We start from the raw sequence: 18,887 nt of genomic DNA on the forward strand, positions 1-18,887 counted from the left end.
TAGAAGGGACATGTTTGAGCCGATGGTCGAGTCTTCGCAAAGTACACTTTTGCGAATTGCGTGCAAAAGCATGAAATGTGTTCAAAGTGTTTCCACCTTGACACATGTCTTTAGAGAAATAAGATTTGTGCGCACATACAGGATTTGTGCGTACGTAAAACCATCATGTTGAGAAAACAATTGAGAAATGTGTGCATCAGACACATTTCCTATTACAGACAAGTCTATCTAAGTCAGTGGTGCCAGTGTGCGGCCCAACCAATTTTTGGTGGCCCTCAAGCTTCTTCTTGAATTGGCACATATTGTCAGAGGTGGTATGTTTTACTGAAACCCTAATCCTATCCTTAACAAACTAACAAAACTAACAAGGCAGAGCTTGTCTACTAAAGGTTCGAAAATAAAGGTGTGTGACACAGTTAAAACCTCTCTTAAATGCATTGACCACCGGTTTGTGGCCCTCAACGTCATATAAACTTCAATGTGCAGCCCTCGATGAAAGAAAGTTTGGACACCTCCGATCTAAGCCTTGTTCTGAACACATGACAATGCTGAATTGGCAATAAACATCCAGTGGGGGGCTCAGCTCTACGTGCTTAGTTGAACCCGGGAGTTGACTTTTATTGGCAGGGCAGTGTAAAAGGACCAGGCCAGTTTGAACTATTCTGAAATCAAAGGATATTGGTATAGGTTTTTTGGACATTATGCCGTACATTGCGTAGGTGCATGCGCTTCGCAGCTTGGCGGCAGGTACAGTACAAGCTCATATTAAAGTCGAGGTGAAAGGGGAGGGAGAGGAAAGGGGTGTCAATGCAGTTTCTTCCCCCCCAACCCCCAAAAACCAAGAACAATGCAACACTACAGTGGGCAACCGTAGCTTGCTTCATCATAGCCATGGCTCCACATCAAGCAAAAGAAAACATTTACAAAAAAAAAAAAGAACTTTGAGTTTTACGATATGGCAAAACAATCCTCAGATCAAGATTCATTTCTCAATTCACTTGGTGCATTACGCATGCGTCTCTAGGTGTCTGCATTGTCCCGCACATTCTAGAAGCAGTTCAGAATGCAAGTCAATAATATAATGGTGGGAAAAAAAACGTTCTAAAATATAAATGGAAAAAAAAGAAAAAGCAGCATTCACTCCATTCCTGGATGCTGTGGCTAGCAGGTGTGCTTGGAAAGTTTTGTTTGAATAGAAGCCAAACCTTGCAGGCCACCCTATGGGGGCATTTCTTGCCTAAGCCGAGAGGCGGGTCGATTACTCGTAATAAACTGTACATGTCCTTATAATGAATTCGCCCGCTGCAAGAAGAATACAGGGGAGGTAAGAAACATAGACACACATAGAAAAGACTCACATCCACAGAGAAGAGAGAACAGAGGGAGGAAAGAGCACACATTTACAAGATCAAAGTATCTGGAGAAATTCACATGGATTTGTTTTGTTTTTTTATACACCTTCAGCGTGTTTCCTGCACTGGCTACAGCAACATGCAACTGTGATTGTCGTCCAACAGGTTTTTATACTTATGATGGAGATCCCTATTTCCAAACAATCCAGTTCAATCAACTTCAAGCTAGAGGTGCCAGGTTACTTCCTCCTTCCTCCAGCATGTGCTTCCTCCTTTAGCATGTACTTTGTTGTTTACACTCCATGTCCAACCCTAACTAGTTGTTTTAATAGCAGCATTAATTACAATGAACTGCTAAGATCTTAATTACAGCTCGTTGCGACGAACTCAGCCCCCTTGTTTACCACTGTGAAGCCTTATCTGCTTCAAATATAATAAGATAAAGACGTTAGTGCTAAGTTAGTGCCTTAAAGTCTGCCGCTCTTCATTTCACACATTCATCTCTCACCGAGTGTCCTTTTCCTACCACTGTCTATTGTCCAGAACCACATGATGGTGCTAGACTTGGAATTCAGATACTGATCTGTGCAGGAATCGGCACTTCACAGGAAGGGGGAGGGGCGGGGGGGGGTCAGAGGGCATGTTTTTTGGCAGTGTGCAGATTCCAGAGGTAACTTAAGGGAGGGGCGGGGGCACTGTATCTGTGAAATACAGTTTGTATAGAAGAGAGGAGACGATAACCATAGTCTATAGTTATCCTCCATGCTGGACTCTGCGGAGGCACTGACAGATACTGCTTCCAGGGCAGTATGGGCTGTGGGTACAAGCACTTTCAAACAGATACACTTGTTACTCATCATCTGGAAAGTATTTATGTAGGGGTTTCTTTAAGACAATACTAGAAGGGATTTCTTTTTTCAGGTTGTGTTTGCTTATACTCAATCTAGAATGTTTGCTTAAGCTTATAACGAAGTCAATTACAGGTGCTGTGAGAATAACGTTTTTCGAGTTTGTTGATAGAAAAGGTATTTATAAACAGTAGCAGCATCCATTAGTACTATGATATTCTATGATTTTGCTCTTGTAAAAAAAACACCTGGTAATAGTTGGGCATCCGAACGCCACAGCGTCATTGACTCACCATGCGGCAGGATCATACTCGGCCCATATCCTGACATACTCATCCAAGTGGTGCGGTCCCAGGATGGACGAGTCTCTGGTCAGGTACTCGAAGTTATCCATGATGACGGCCACAAACAGGTTCAGCATCTACACGGGGGACAGGTGAGCAGTTTAGCTTGTTTTCTGCTTTAGAAAAGTGGCGGGCGATAACAACATGAATTCTGAGGATCTGTACTCTTTTTATGTGCATGAGTTAGCACCAGGGTTTCCGTTAGCCGGCTGTAGCCGGCTTTTGGCCGGTTTGAAAAGCAAATGGCCGGTAAAAATAATTTCCATCGGCCAAATTGGCCGACAGCAAAAAAGTGAGAAAAAATATAAAAAATATAAAAATATATTAAACATGTCACCTAAGTCAGTGACTAACATAACAAAGTGTTTTCGAGACAGGCCTAAATATTAAAAAAGGTTCAATATTTCTATCAAAAAAGTTTTGATTTACGCCTTTAGCCCGTTTTACAAAGCGCAGTCGAAGCGCCATCATCGCTGTCTGGATATGTAGCGCTTTTTCTTCGTGTTTCGTCACATTTTCCAAGAAAACTGCAAACTACAGGTACATTTACTTTTATATAAGTGTGTTAAGAACTCAGCAGCTAATACGTTTGATTAGGATATTCTTGAAACGCGCGTGTGTTAAGTCAGACTGACGCGCTGTCCCGCAGCGGCTCTTCCTGGGAGAGTGGCCGGGTTTAGAGGCGCTTCCCCCGGTCAGTCTGCGCAGACGCCTCGGCTCAGTTACCGGTGTTGGAGCCGCTCTAGAGCGCGGCAGAGCTGGGTCCGTTTTGAATCACTCGAGACTGACTTTGTGACTTTAGTGCTGTCGATTTGTCTCCACAATATTTCAGTGGTGAGGGACTTAATCATTATTTTACACCTGAAGCCACGTAAAAGCGCGGAGGGGCATCTACAGCCCAGCCCTCGCTGAGCAGCTGGTCAGACCTGGATAAGGACAGCGTGAGGGTCGTAGATATCGGCTACTTTCTGTCTGAGCTGAAGTGCATATGAGTGGTGTATATCCGCGTGACACCTGCTGCTCCACCGTCTCCACGCGCACAACTTCATGTTTGGATTTTCGCTGTTGCTACATTTTCTCACGTCAGTCTTTTATTAGAAATAGCCGTGTTTTGGGATCCACTAAAGCACTCGTGTAGCTCTGTCTAAATGTAGATTGTTGATGATAATAAGCCACGTTCATTATGTATATATATTTTTAATGGCCGGTAATTCTTGCGAATGGCCGACATTTTACGACCCAGCCGGCCAAAGTGGCCGCCAAAAAAAAAGTCTAGCGGAACCTCTGGTTAGCACATAGCTGATTAGCTGACGCCGCACATTTAAACTCTTGATATTTGAATATTTTGAAAAGTCAATGTGAAGTAAGAATGGGCTTTTACTTTCCGCATCCCAGCACGTGACCAGATGTGGTTGGAACTGTTGAGCTCTATTCAGGCACAATTTTAATATTGTTGGAGCCGCAGTTAGTCAGTTAGTTAGTTTAATAAATGTTATTAGTGCATATTTCATCTTTCAGTGCTTGGGTGGTTAGCATAGCGCCTTTTACTTTCCATCTCAATTGCCTGGATGACGCTCCAGAATCAATTTTTTAGGTTTTCACTGCTAGTTGAACCGTCTCCATCGTTACATATGCATTCCATTCCGAAACCTACCAGAGAACCTGAAAACCTGAAATAAAACTGATTCTGCGGCGAAAGTAAAGGCGCTAAGTAACCACCCATGCAGTCGCTGGGTCACTGAAAGATCAAATAAACACTAATATCAGCTTTTTTTTTTCAGAAAAAGTTGCATAGTGCACCTTTAAAGTATTTGTCATATCTTGCCTGAACGATCCCTCTGCTGAGAATAAACCATAAGGGAGAATAAACCATTGCAAAAACAAATTTCAAGCAATGTTTGTTGGCAATGGCGTGCTAACAATATCGATATTTAAACTTTAAAATATGCTCAGGCCATCCATACATATGTAACAAAATCCATGGACTGCTTTTTGCAATAAAAGACGAAACTGCCACAAAGTAATCAAACCTGAACATCTTTAACTAGTATAATTATGAGTTATGATTTTTTTACTCAAGCGATGAAATGAAGCACTTTGACCAACCACATGGCGCTTCTTACCAGGAACGAACAGAAGAAGATGAAGGAGACGAAGTAGAGGTATGCCACCTGGCTGCCACACTCGGGCTCCGGGTTTCCCGACAGGGGGTCGCACTCTTTGTTGCCGAGACAGGCCAGCATGATCTCGTGCCACGCCTCTCCCGTGGCACTCCTGCCATCACAAACACCCGGTCACATGTACTGTATGTCCTTATAGCAGATTTGTTGCAAGCTAAAGTGGATATACTAGATTTAAAAGCTTTTTGCCACAACTCTCTGTTGAATCCAGAAACTATGAAGACATGAACTTACGTCATTTTCACAGTAAACACGCCACGCAATGTAAAAACTAATTATTACATCTGTTCAATACATTGACATTTGAGAATCTTGCTTGGTTCTACTTTTGGTTCTACTTTTGTATACACTGCTTGTCATGTAGCCTTTGTCTGTCATTGCTCTGAAATGCCACAACGCTAGCTTTTCGGCTAACGGTAAGACAGCAGCTTAACTAACATCAGCCCGACTCTGAAAAGGCAAAAAAAACATCTTCTGCTACTTAAATCCTATGACGTTATGTGCATACTCCATAACCTACTACGTTCCACATAAACAAAGACACATGGGCACCTGAAGAGGAGCATGAGCGCTTGGATAAAGGTCCTGAAGTTATTGTGCTCGTTGATGGCACTGTCGCTGTCCTTCTCAATGGCAATATTCCCAAACAGCTGTCGACACATACAGCAGCGTTAGCTTGTATAGAACAACACCTAAACATCGCGGCATTAAAAGTCAACAAAGAATTGCATTGTTTTATTCCTCCTCACCTGCATCCCGATGATGGCATAGATGAAGAAGAGCATGGCGATCAAGAGGCAGACGTACGGCAGTGCCTGGAGAGAAAAGCATCAGACGCTGGGACACTTAAAGATGACTAATGATAATGCATTGGATTTAAAGAGCAGCTTCTTGGTACTAAAAGCACTTCACATTGTATAAAGGTCCCTACAATTAGGCAGCAGCAGGCTGTGAGCTTGCCAACCCGAGTGAAAGGGGTAGGCATGGCAACCACACGGACCAGGGATTAAGTTTGGCAACTATCAGTCGACAAACTTTTTGTGATGCGACATACGTCCTCATATTGTTTTTGTACCCTCTGGGAAAAAATGTTTATGGCCATCATTCTTCTGTTAATGCCAGAACATGTAATCTACACGCAGAAATTACCCAACTGGACCAGGAAACCCTCTTGCTTAGAGAGGAGAGCGCTGAGTCACCACCACCTGACTGTAAGATTCCCTCGCTAGCGTTTCTTTACTTCTTTAATAGCCTTTTCAACCACCACCGATCGCACAACCACACTAGCTTGGCAATGGGGAAACGTGGCGGCACATGAATTGGCTATCTCAAAACGAAGGTGTTTTTTTTTTAGTCTTTCTTGTCCATGAATTTCTTGTGCTTCAAGTTTGGGGCAACTTTGAAGACCAAAGAGAACCCAGTTGCAGTTCTTTTCGTTGTTGTTTTGACCTTACCTCAGTTGTGGAACTCCATTTCAATAAAAACACTTGCTGCAAAGTGACACCTCTCATCCGGAGCTCAACGAAAGAGGAACTCCAGATAGAAGGGAGAGTCCTGAGCCAGACTAAGAGTCTACTCTGACTATCGTAGTGACTGGCGTATGCTCTCTTTTGTTGTTGGATGAGGCAAAAATGAAAGGTCCGCACAGCTCATTAAACTTCCAAACAAATGACATCTTTTTCACGGCAAAAAGAGTGACGTTTCAGGAGTCAACCCTGATGACTGGCACCCGAAACATAACTCTTGGTATTAAACAGAGCTTTACGAGCTGTGGGGACCTTCCATTTGTTCCTCATCCTTGCCCTTTTGATTCCAGCCCAGATTTGCGCGTCCACTCTGTTGCATGCTTGGTTTTTGGAAAACATGGGGAAACAACAATAATCTGGGCTGCAGCCGTTTCACTGGCTTACCTGTGGCCAACTGGGCAGGCCTCTGCGGAGCCTTGATCCATGCCAGGTCCAAAAAAAAGACGGACAGCTTCATCCGTCTGGAACATGAAGTCTCCCTTTCCATTTCTGTGCTGCCTGCCATTTCTAATATTGCTCTGTATAATGTTATTTTGCACCAAGGATTTGAGGGTAGCGCAACTTCAAAACACTGTATGTGCTTTACATGTGGAGGAATGAACAAAAAGGCTGACGGAACTGAACCAATGAAATGTCTTGCCCACAGACATAGCGTCAGAACATGGGCCAGAGTCACGACACGTTCTTACGCACAAATTTAAGGGCTTCTTTGGAAGGTTTTTTGGCATTCACAAAACTTGTTTTTAGTGGAAAACGTTCCTCTGTTCGGTTCTGGGCTGGTTCAGAGCTGGTTCAGAGCTGGTTCTGGTGCCGGGTTGGTTCCATACTGACTTGGTTTTCCACCAAAATGAGAGCTGTGCCAATTGTCATAGCAACGCTTTGGGAAGTCAACATCAAAAATGGATAGTAACATCTTACTACAGCCACTTCTGGTTATAAAATACAGAAAAATAAGTTTATGTTTCAGTCACAGCAGCCGTTAACATTTTGATTTCTTCTTTCTAACTCTTGTTTTAGCCAAAGAGCATAAAGTAAAACAACAGTTTCCTCCACAGAGACTGTTTTGGCTTCTCCAGGAAGTTATAAGCACAAACTAACTAATATTGATTGTTTGTTGGAGGAGAGAGCCACGCCCCCAGCTGCTGACATCACTGGTGCTCGTTTCTTGGTCCAGCTTTTAATTGGTTCCCAACCGGTTCTGAAACTGGAACTGGCCCAGAACCAGCACCGGCACCAGCTTGGTGGAAAAGGGCTATGTAAGAACAAATTCTGAGAACAGTCAAGGGGACTCCAGTTATGTCCACCATCATGCTTCTGACATGCTTCACACACTGCCTTCGTAAGTACGGATTTAAAGAAGTTTCTTAAGAAGAGGTTCACGAACGAGGCCCATTGTTTGGAACTTGCAACACATGCTTCTCCATTGGCCTCCGTAGCTAGAGACCAAATGTGCACGCACCTTGAAAGACTGCACGAAGGTCCAGAGCAGGATGCGGATGGTTTCTCCCTGCCTCAGCAGCTTGATGAGACGCGCCGCCCTGAACAGCCTCAGAAAGCTCAGGTTGATGAAATTATCCTACAACAGCAAGACATAAGAGGCCCCAGACAGAGCAGGAGAAAAGGCGTATAAGATCGAAACAAAGACAAGGCAACTCCGCCCGTCCACCAAAAAAAACGTTAAATGAGTGTGTTAAAAGTTTTTTTTTAAATGAACACAAACAAGTCAAAGCAAACGGAAAACGGAAATAATGCAACGTTTCAACAAGCCTCATCCATGGTTTCTTTAGGTCAATCAAACAACACAAGGAAAAGGGCAGTCATCCAGGTTGGTCGGGGGGGGGGGGTTAATCCAATCATGTTATGTGGTGAGAGTAAGGGGGGGAGGGAAGGAGGGGGGAGGGGGGGACAGTAGTTACAGTGCAGGGAGTTTTTTTTCTTTTTTTTTTCTTTTTTTTTACTAGCTTGGAAAAAGTGACAACCAAATGCACTAAGTTTCGTCAAGGCACGCACACACCACTGTCAGCATGCAAGATGTGGAGAGAAGAAGAGAGGTCTGTTCAATGGGGAGCGTCGAAAAAAACAAGCGTTGGCCTAAAAATGAAATGAAGCCGGATGCATGGGTCTGAGGTCGATGGCGTGGAGGATCTTCTTCACACACCGGGCTGGCGACACGGGACACTGCGAAGCATCATGAGCCAGCGCCGGAACGCTTTGTCCGCTTTGTCACAGTTAAAAAGCTCTACCAGACACATGCAACATGCACTTCCCTCAGGACAGAGTTACACTTGTCATCGACGTGACTGAAGGGCCTGTATTATGCTTTGTATTGGGGTTTTTTGAAAAAAGTGGACACGTCGCGCATCGGCTTTGGCCCATAAACCTGTTTTCGGGCGCATCGATTATTCATGTTTTGGAGTTTAAAATAAAGTCTCTGTAAGGGGTAGACATTTGATAAATAAGGACAGCTCTTGTAGGCGTCTTGGTTTTTTTTTTTTGTTGCTTGGGGCGCCCTCCGCTGGCTGCAGGGGGAATTAACCACGGTGAAAGAACATACAAGGCACTGTTTAATCAATCACTGTGTTTGTAATAGTCTTGCAAGGTTACAAACATAAAGCAACATTAAAAGGGACTATACGGAGTTTAAACATTAAAAAAAATATGTATTTTCCTCCCCCTACATGTTCCAGCCATGTCCTAATGTGTAGAATGAGCCCCGACCTGTTCACCACAACTGCCTCTAAAATCCTGCACTTAAAAAGGTGTTAATTCGGGCGCCGTCATGCACGAGCTTAATATAGAAAGTGCAGCTACACGTATGACCTGAGGTGGCAGTAGTGAGTATAAAATGGCAAACTTGCATCTAGCCCTTTTAAATAATACAGATTTTTTTTCTTTTTTCTTTTCTTTGTAAAGTCCCTCCCTTTGTCCGTCTCATAAACTCATCAGAATCCCTGGTGCCATCGCTTTGACCAATGAGATGATCTTTTCCTGTGAACCGGCCTGTCAATCAGGAGGGGAAGGGGGAGGGAGATTGATCGTTTAATTTCTACATTTCTTTGTCTCTCATTTTGCAAGCTAGTAGTGACTTTTAGGGATTTAGAAATGAAACCCAACCGGCAATACTTGGGACAATATGGTTTGACCCGTTTAAACTACTTTGGACACCTCAACCTTGAATTTTCTTGTACCGTATGTTAAGAAGTTTTTGTCATAGTGACTATCTGGAAGTGCCTGCAAGCTGCCTAGTTGGACGGGCCATTTTAACACTCCATGATCTGTCTGGTGAAGGTGTGTGGACAGAGCTTCATGGATCAGTAAATGGCGCAGTAAATGTGGAAGAACAACGAAGATAATCAAGATGTTTTGATTAGACGCTACGGTTAAAAGGTGCAAAAGGTTAGTTTTTGCATAATATAGGCCCTTTGAATAGTGTCTCCATATTTCTGGAGAGTATCGTACATACAGTATTACCACGGTGACTCAAAATGCTGAACATTGCACTTAAAAGTTATTCCCGTTCAAAGTGAGTCTGAGGCCAAGCAGAGCATGCACAGTTCACAGCCACCACAATGGCTGGGATGCAGGACAAATGCAGTAAAAAAAGATCTCCAAAAAATTACAAACCATCTACATGTGGATGTTGCAGATATATGGTTTATAGCAGCAAATTTTTGGATTTTTGGTTTTTCGAAGAACAACCAGAGAGGTTGACCAAGCCGGTTGTCATGGGTGGACACAGAGTCATAGTGCATTTTGATTGGAATAGCAGTAGTTGGCCAGGGGGCAAACAAGATCACAGTGGATCGTCAATAAGTTTGTGGACGATTTAAAGAAAGCATGTAAAAAAAGATAAAACACAAGAAGATACAAATCAACAGTCAATACACATACACCTCGGTAAAGCAACAGTACGCTGCACAGAGTTCAGAGAGAAGACACAGTGTAGAACCAAATACACAAAGGATCAAAAGAAGGAAAGAGCAATAGTGATTGGAAATTACAGGTTTTGTTTGAAACTGAAATAAAGATATAAATTGAGATGAGCCAAAATGTTGAAATGAAATCTGTATCTGAAATAGACCTACAATGTTTTACAGCGGTTGATCACAGAGACTATTGCTATAGGCTCTGTGCACGGGATGCTTTTAGCTAGCTTCTCGTTGGCCAGTGGAGGGCAAAGACTACTTCCTGTCCACTTTTAAATCTAAGTTAAAAATAAAATAAGATTAAAAACCAGAAGTTAACTTTAATAGAAGTCAAGCCGAGTGTGTTTCATGAAAATTTGTTCAGATTGTGGTGCAATTTTAACATTTGATACCATTAAATTAACGTTAGCCTTTAGCTTCAAGGCTAGAACACTTACAGTTATAAACACAGAAGTCCACTCTGGTGACTTACATTACATCCTGAGTAAAGTTTTGTAAAGTTTTGTAAAGTGATTATCCAACTTCGGCTTGTTTTCTGCCACGTACTGCTTAAATGTGTATTTAAATAGCATTATGTTGCTATGCAAAATTCCGTGCACAGAGCCAACAATTTTCTAACAATAGGTTGCGTTCACATGACATCACAACATTCCAAAGGGCCTGTACAGACGGTAAAGCGTCACACTAAGGGGCGTGGTCTGGCAGGGGAAAAGAAGTCTGTTAAGAAAATCAATATTTTTATAATATTTTTTTTATACTTTTCTAGAGTTAGCAATATGGTTAGTATATGTTATATATATTAATTTGTTGATCCACTTTATTACTCTCTGTGTTTCTGTATCATTATTTGATAGGACATACTGTACATCCATATTTCAGCATTTGTTGAAGTGAGTACCCGGTGGAAAAGTAGCTCTTCCACCGATGGCTAGTCTAGTCCGTTAGCCTGCACAATGTATTTTTCCTATAGCCGTTAGCATTAGCCATCAAACAAATTATGATCCAGATGTTTTCAGCGGTTGTTGACCCATCAACCCCATCTAGGTCACAGCCTAGTTAGAAATCACTAATGAATATATTGACCTTTTGAGATTTTTTACCTCAGATATAAGTTAGCATATAACAGTGTCCTCTGAGCCTAATGCTAACTCAAATTCAGTTAAGCTTCTGCTTTTTTGTGGGGTCGGATACACATCCAATGGCCATTAAACATCATCTTATAAGCTGTTAATGCTGAAGAAACCACAGAAGTTAATGGCATGAAACTGACATAACATACCACGCCATACTTTAGCATTGGGCCTGGCTACACTATTCATTTGTATGGGGATAGAACGCTCCATTTAAACAGGTCCGGGAGCCGCTGGCTAACAGAGGCACGCATTTGTAGGAACAGGCTCAGATAGCTACAGGCATTTCTATGATTTATATGGATGTTTTGCACTGTTTGGGGCTAATACTGTATCTCCGTAATAAATGGGTCTATGCACATGACACAAAAACTGGCACAGAGTTCAACGTCTTCCATGTCTGTACAAATGAACTAAGGTCAGTTCATTTTCTCATAATGGGTTTTAGAATGTGAACAAAGGGGTTTTAGAATGTGAACGCAACCTATAAAGGGTAAAAAAAAGAAAAGAAATAATCAGTGTTGACAATGACTTGGCGCTATCAGCAAACAGGTGTGAATAAGCAATTAGAGTAAAGTCAAACATATCGTCTATCCCTATCTGTCCTGTACAGTAAATGAATCTCCCATCTCTCCCTCGCGTCCACAGACTGTCTGCTGTGAGCTCTCCCTCGCTGCCTCCAAGTGGGACGCTTATGTAAAACTGCTCATGCATGGATGACCCGGGCCAGATTCACGGTGACAACTGCCGCCTTTTGTTTGGGTCAAGTCTACCACATGTTTAAAAAAACAAAACAAAACAAAAACAAAACAAAAAACTTAAAGGGGGGGGGGGAACGTCACTTACCCCAAGTTCGGTGACCAGAATGTCAGTAATGCTGCCCAAAACAGTAACGCAGTCGAAAATGTTCCAGGCATCTTTGAAATAATTCTGTAGAAGGGACGAAAGGGGGAAAAGTTTTATTGATTCACTTTCACACCGATTCACATTGAACAAGCAAAAGAATCAGCAAATCAAAAGAGCAGGTAACACAAGCGAAAGCTTTTAGCACAAAGAATGACTTGACAGCTATCGCCTCTTTTTAGCAACTGAGGCACAAAGTCGCATTTTACGAACACCCTTCTCACAGGGTAAAAATAAGTTTGGATCGTTTGAATTGAATGATGTACCTAAACAATTAGGTCTTGGATAATGTGAGATTGCTACTTACTTTCAAATAACAATTTTCCAATAAAAAGCGAATTTTCAACATAAAATACATTCTCACGATATTGCAAATAAAAATTCAAAGACAATTATTTATTTAGGCTTTTATTTTTTTAATTTTATTCATTCATGATGCCTCACTTGCCATCCCTGACCAAACGACATTGCATAAATCCTAATGCTAGCTTGAAGTGGATCAAAAATCACCCTCAGTGTCCAGCAATGTCAAAAACAATCACCGCCTGTAGACATGTTCTGCTTTAGGCCTACACTGGGACATGTAGGAGGCTTGTTCCAACTGTGTAAACTGCCCTCCCCAGCCATTCTGTAATCTATACTTAAACGCCTGTATGCCACTCCCCTTCCTAATCGCTCACACTGCTCTAATTCTGTCAATGTATCTCAAGATAAATCTCAATAAAGTCAAATTTAACCACATTTTCTCGCGCCTTTTCCCCTATCAGGATCAGGTGGATGGGCGCCGCAGACACTCACCAGAACTCCAAACGCAATGATCTTGAGCACGCACTCCATGGAGAAGAGCGACGTGAACACAATGTTGAGGTTGGCTAGGACGGCTTCGTAAGTGTCGGACGCACCGTCGTACTGGAGCACAGACAGCACACAGGTCAACCAGTGCGGACAGGGTTCACTTTAAGCTCAATGCCGAACACGTTTTACCTTCATCATGAGCACTATAGTGTTGAGCGCGATCATGGCCATTATCGTGTATTCGAATGGCGGCGACACCACAAACTCCCACATCTTGTACTGGAAGCTGAGCTTGTTTTGAGGCATGTGTCGAGTCAGAGGTCTGGCGTTTATGGCAAAGTCTATGCAGGCTCGCTGCAAAAAAACAAAGAAAAACAGAAGACATCAGAATAAGAATATTTAGCTCGAGTGGAGTAGTTTTTCCATTCTGATTATAACTTTTTTTATTTGTGAAGGAGTGGGCGGTTTTCTTAATGAACCCTTACCTCATTTTTTTCTAAGCTATAGTCCTCCATCATCTTGTCTCCCTGTTCTTGGAAGGTGATGATGATCAGAGCCACAAAGATGTTGACAAAGAAGAAGGGGAAGACCACGAAGTACACCACGTAAAAGATGGACATTTCCATCCTGTATCCGGGGCTGGGGCCCTGGTTCTCATAGGTCGCATCGACTGAATGTTTCAGCACCCTGGACAGAGACGCAAGTGTGCGTTAGAGTCAATCACCAGAGCATTAAAAATGTGTGCTCAAGAATACAGTTGCTTCAAATAATAATATAGTCATGTACAATCATATACTGCCTGGCCGTAAAACAAAAAAGTCACCACCGGGATCTGGGATTACTGCAGTTGGTCAATTGTTAGGTTTAGCAGCATCATGTGCACAAAGAATCTAATCTTTAGGATATGCTAAAGATGGCTTCGCACAGTGGTCCCAATCTCCCGTCATCACTAACTGGTGAAAAATGAATGCAACACGTATGGAAATAAATCTTGGCGACTTTGTTTTGGCCAGGCAGTCATCCAATGCATTTCATTGACCTTTCTTAAATAATCAATGATTATCACATATGAAAAAAAGCATCTACAACACATTTGATTCTGTATTTCGAACATGTTATGCAGACAATCATGGCAAAAGGAAAGAAAGTAAAATATAAAACATTGGTCCTCAGTCAAGCATTACAATATTGTCCGTTGCCCATTCCACAAAGCTTGGTATGCATATAGAAGTAGAATATTTTTTTGTTTTAAACATAATTTCACTATAGTATGTAAAAAAAACGGATAAATATAGATTGGATTAGGTGGGGCTCCCTGATTGGGCAAAGCTTTCGGTTGTAGGAGGGGATTGGAAAAGTGGGCGGGGGATCAGAACAGCTCACGGAAAAAGAGCTTAAGGAGATTAAAGGAATACTAAAAGATTCATGAAACCAGAAAAAAAGGCAGAACTCTGGGTATTTTTATGATGAAAGGACTTCATAACATGGAAGAAATACAGTACGTATGTAAAAAAAAACAACAACTGTTAGTTTGAGTCGTTTGGTACTTACTGCGGCCACCCCTCTCCAGTGGACACAGTGAAGAGGGTGAGAAGGGCCCAAGCCACATTGTCGTAGTGGAAATCGTATTTCTTCCATTCCCGCTTCTGTGCCCTCACTTCGTTATCGCGTTCATAGACTAAGTATTCGCCTCTGAAGAAGAAAGAGTATTGTCGTTGCACGCTCACAACCTCCAGTGCCACTGATGCTGTCAATGGTATTTTTCTGACCTGCAATCGCGCTCAAACTCCTTGGACTCATCGGTGCAGTAGAAGAACCGGCCTTTGAACAGCTGCACGGCCACCACAGCGAAGATGAACATGAAGAGCAGGTACACGATCAGGATGTTCAAGACGTTCTTCAAGGAGTTCACCACGCAGTCAAACACCGCCTGGCAAAAGTAGTGAGAAAAAACAACAGCCGAATCAGCACGTTGAAAGTTCCTAATGTCTTTTCAAGGAACAGTCGAGTCATGAGAACACATTTTGAGAAAAGCTCAATTATTATGGACGAAAAGTGTCGAGTCCAATCTAGTCCAAACCGAGTACCAAGTCAATTCCCAAGACAAAGCCCAAGTTGAGTCCCAAAAAACACCCATGCTGCATACATATTGTAAATCAAGTCCCAAATCCAAGTGGAGTACCAAGTTGAGTAGCAAGTCAGGCACCAAGTCCAGTCCAAATCAAGTTCCAAGTTCAAGTCTCAAGACTGGTCTCACATTAGGCCAAAGTGAGGGCCAAGTTTAGTATCAAGTTGAGTTCCAAGTCGTGTCCTAAACTGAGTATCGACTCCAGTACCAAGCTGAGTACCAAGTCGAATATGCTGAGTTCCAAGTCATGTCCCAAATTGAATATCAAGTTGAGTACCAAGTCCAGTATCGAGTCAAGCACCAATTCGGGCTCCGAGTCGTGTCCCAAGTCGAGTATCAAGTTGAGATTCAAGATGAGACTGAAGCTGAGTACCAAGTCGAGTATCAAGCTGAGCTCCAAGTCGTGTTCCGAATTGAGTATCAAGTTGAGCATCAACTCGAGTACCAAGCCAAGTCCAAAGTCAAGTATCAAGTTGAGTACCAAGTCCAGTATCGAGCTAAGTACAAAGTCGGGCTCCGAGTCGTGTCCCAAGTCGAGTATCAAGTTGAGATTCAAGATGAGATTGAAGTTGAGTACCAAGCTGAGTATTACCAAGTTGAGTCTAGGTCCAGGCCCAAATCGAGCCCAATTTGAGTCTCAATTCAAGTCTCAGGTCTAGTACCAGATCAAGTCAGTTCCTCGTATGTGTACGTCTAAGTCAAATCTGAAGTCGAATCATTTGAGGAACCAGTTGAGGAATTGAGCAAACTTCCTACCTTGAGTTTGGGCAGACGTTTGATGGTCTTCAGAGGTCTCAACACTCTCAGTACCCTCAGAGACTTGATAGTGCTGATGTCTTTCCCTTTACTGCTGCCCCTGTACAAGTGCACAAGTAAACGCAGCAAATCACAAACTCACCCCGGTATAGAGGCTTATACCGAGTCAGTAGTTCTGGGGAATGATGGGCTTAGTCCTACTGATTCCAAAATGGCAGTGAGCAGCCATTCTTTGATGGTATTAGAGGCCGAGTTAGCTCAAAGCGAGTAACTGCGCTTGCATTGGAAGTATAGCAACACATGCAGTATTGCTATTGTCGTAGACTTTGCCTTAATTCTTTCATGATAGGTTAGCCGTTGTCACTACATGCTAGACTTAAAAAGCTATAGTACATGCTTTGGAAGCAGTTGATATCATTCCTGTCTGAATGCTATCTAGTGGCTACAGTTGCTTCGTACTGCAGTGTACTGTGCATCGCAATGTATTTCAATGCGTTCTTGACTAGGACTTGGGTGCACATGCCCAGCTAAGGATTTGTAACTGTAGACATGCTGCATTGAAACCTTGCTTTTCATGCGTCTGTGTCGTGAAGGTTACATTGAGCTACAATAGAGAGAGAGAGAGTTTAGTGGCGGCCAATACAATGCTGCACCGGTGAAAGTAAAACGTCAAAGTCTGATGCTTGCTTTGTATGTTACTGATAAGAAATTGGTAAAATTTGCTTTTGAAGGTCCTGTATTAGGCATTTTACAGGCTTTTAACTTAGCTGTAGCATTTTCTGTCCTCATTACCTTAGCTGTTATGAAATTTGATTCCGTTTGTTAGCGCAATGGTTAACAAATTCCATGAAGCATTTAAATAAAAAAGCAACTCTTGTAAATGAGTATAGACAACTTTTAAAGGGGGGGTGTTATGCAAAATCGACTTTTTCAAGCTTTACATCATGTTATTATGTCATTCCCTCATTAAAAACATGCCTGAAGTGTTGCCTTGGCACATTCACGTATTATTGAGTAATCTGTAAAAACTCTGATGGCGGCCATTTTAGGGATAGGTTTGCCTGAGTCCTCCTAGGAACGCCCCCACCTCCTGGAGACGCCTCTGAGCTTTCGTCACCAGCCGAGTAACCAACCACTGCTCCTCAGCAGAACCCCCTCCCCACTGATGCCACAGACAGCGTGTGGAGGGGGCGTAAATGGTAAGAGGTTCTTAAAGAGACAGAGGCCTATTTCAAGACATTCGCTACAGACATTTTGAGAGAGCAATTTTATACAAGGCAGTTATTCTAATTTACTGCATTTACAGACCAACAGAAGGTTTGGTCATCATTGTAGTGTGCTATAGACTGGCGCTATGTGATTGAAAAAAGCAGAATACCCCTCTTTAAGTACTACCGTGAATACTGGAGATGGCAAAGGGCAAATTCATTTTTATTCTATTTTTTGCCTAATATAGGACCTTTAAGATGTAGGCGTATTGATCATGATGTAAATAACAGCCATACTCTCTCTGGTTCATTTGTATAAACTCCATTACCGATAAGCACAATCTCACTAGTCGACTTGTATAAATGTTTGTCTTCATACAAGACAAAGTAATTCTCTTGAGCATTTCCAAGGAAATGCCAAACCAGACCTCTTTCTTATTAGTACTTTGACGTGCCAATAGCAGAGCCTGTGTCCTTTGGTTTTCGATTTAAGGACAGAAAAATTAGATGAGGATATACTTAACAAAAAACAAAAATGCCCCATTTTGCAGATTTGTCTGATTTGTTGGATCATTTGGAGTAGAAAAGTCAATGTATTCCTGAGGGACAGGCCAGATGTGGGCCGTGCAGCTGTTGTCACAGATGGCAATGGTTGACGCAGTGGTTAAGTGCGGCCACGTTATTGTGTGCTGTTGCTGATCCATTTTTAAAGTTGAACTAATATACACTTCCGAGCGCTGCACAATTAATTGTACTTCTAGTGTAAGCAAAGCAGCTCATTTTCCTTTTTCTTTTCTTAATGGTAGCGACTGTTTAGTAATGCGAACTGTGGATGGAATCTCAAGTTTAAAATGCATTGCAAATCCAATCGAAATTGTCGGGAAAATCGGATGTTCGATATTTTCCCCAAATTGTGCAGCTATTTATGCTATTCTCTCATCATGTTTTTCGGATTCAAGAAAATGCTCATCGAAAAGTCAAACTACAACTGAATGTAAACCCCCTGCAATTCGCTCATTGCTTGGTGTTTCGTCGTCAAAGTCAAAGCGGCGGACCATAAAAAAGAGTGTGTAACAGACACATACAGGAGACAGCGGCAATGGGGTGAGTGATGAGATAGTACAGTATTATGAGGGCAGTTCCTGAAAGAGGAGCATAGCGAACGTTACCCGCCGCCGCCGCCGCCGCCGCTGTGGGAGGTCCAGAACGGAGGGATGAAGGAGGACGGGGTGAGAGACAGGAAGACCAAAGACACACGCACAGAGAGGAAGAGAAAGAGAGAGCGAGGGAGAGGAGAGGAACACAAATGGGATAGGAGGAGTTTCAAGGGAAGACATTCATATGAGACACGTGAGAACATAAAAGGAACTTTACAAATCTGAAAATGTAAGCATAAAAGGGCTGAACAAGATGCTTTTAAAAGGTGTATCTGAACTGTGCACATGGTGTTCTAATAGTAAAAAACATACACCTCCAAAGGTCTCATGGTCCTCCAGGTGCTGCCCATTTTTTTAGCCTGGCCAGCCATTCTACTCTGCTCTATTTATTCTAAACGGGAGAGTAGCCTGAACATAAAGCTGGATGAAGCAGATTCAAGTGGAGGTTTGACTTATGACTAGAAGCCAATCCGAGGGTGTGACGAAGACAGAGCGACAAAATCAAACTGTACTGTGTTATATGCATTATGTTACACGATTGAACCGAAAAGGAAAAAAAAAATCCTAGTTGTGAACCTGTTCAGTAATAATCGCCAATAAAACAATTCTACTGTTATATGTTGTTTAATCACTA

The 18,887-nt window shown here is 42.5% G+C and overlaps 1 protein-coding gene across 18 annotated transcripts in view; it reads right to left on the reverse strand.

The window, feature by feature from the left end:
* Positions 1-18,887, reverse strand: part of cacna1aa (calcium channel, voltage-dependent, P/Q type, alpha 1A subunit, a) — a 137,466-nt gene that overhangs the window by 26,470 nt on the left and 92,109 nt on the right. For 14 of the 18 annotated variants that reach the window (XM_079565292.1, XM_079565300.1, XM_079565298.1 and 11 more), the window contains 13 exons: positions 15,889-15,988; positions 14,774-14,934; positions 14,556-14,696; positions 13,490-13,691; positions 13,194-13,358; positions 13,008-13,118; positions 12,153-12,236; positions 7,710-7,826; positions 5,474-5,539; positions 5,277-5,374; positions 4,668-4,818; positions 2,494-2,621; positions 1,206-1,302 (listed from right to left, as the gene is read on the reverse strand). In XM_079565292.1, the coding sequence (XP_079421418.1) occupies positions 1,206-1,302; positions 2,494-2,621; positions 4,668-4,818; positions 5,277-5,374; positions 5,474-5,539; positions 7,710-7,826; positions 12,153-12,236; positions 13,008-13,118; positions 13,194-13,358; positions 13,490-13,691; positions 14,556-14,696; positions 14,774-14,934; positions 15,889-15,988 (1,621 nt within the window). The remainder of the gene's footprint in view (positions 1-1,205; positions 1,303-2,493; positions 2,622-4,667; positions 4,819-5,276; positions 5,375-5,473; positions 5,540-7,709; positions 7,827-12,152; positions 12,237-13,007; positions 13,119-13,193; positions 13,359-13,489; positions 13,692-14,555; positions 14,697-14,773; positions 14,935-15,888; positions 15,989-18,887) is intronic. The other 4 variants (XM_079565295.1, XM_079565301.1, XM_079565299.1 and 1 more) reach the window with 1 other exon arrangement.

Source organism: Gobius niger (assembly GCF_951799975.1).
Source record: "Gobius niger genome assembly, chromosome: 10".
NCBI lineage: Eukaryota > Metazoa > Chordata > Actinopteri > Gobiiformes > Gobiidae > Gobius > Gobius niger.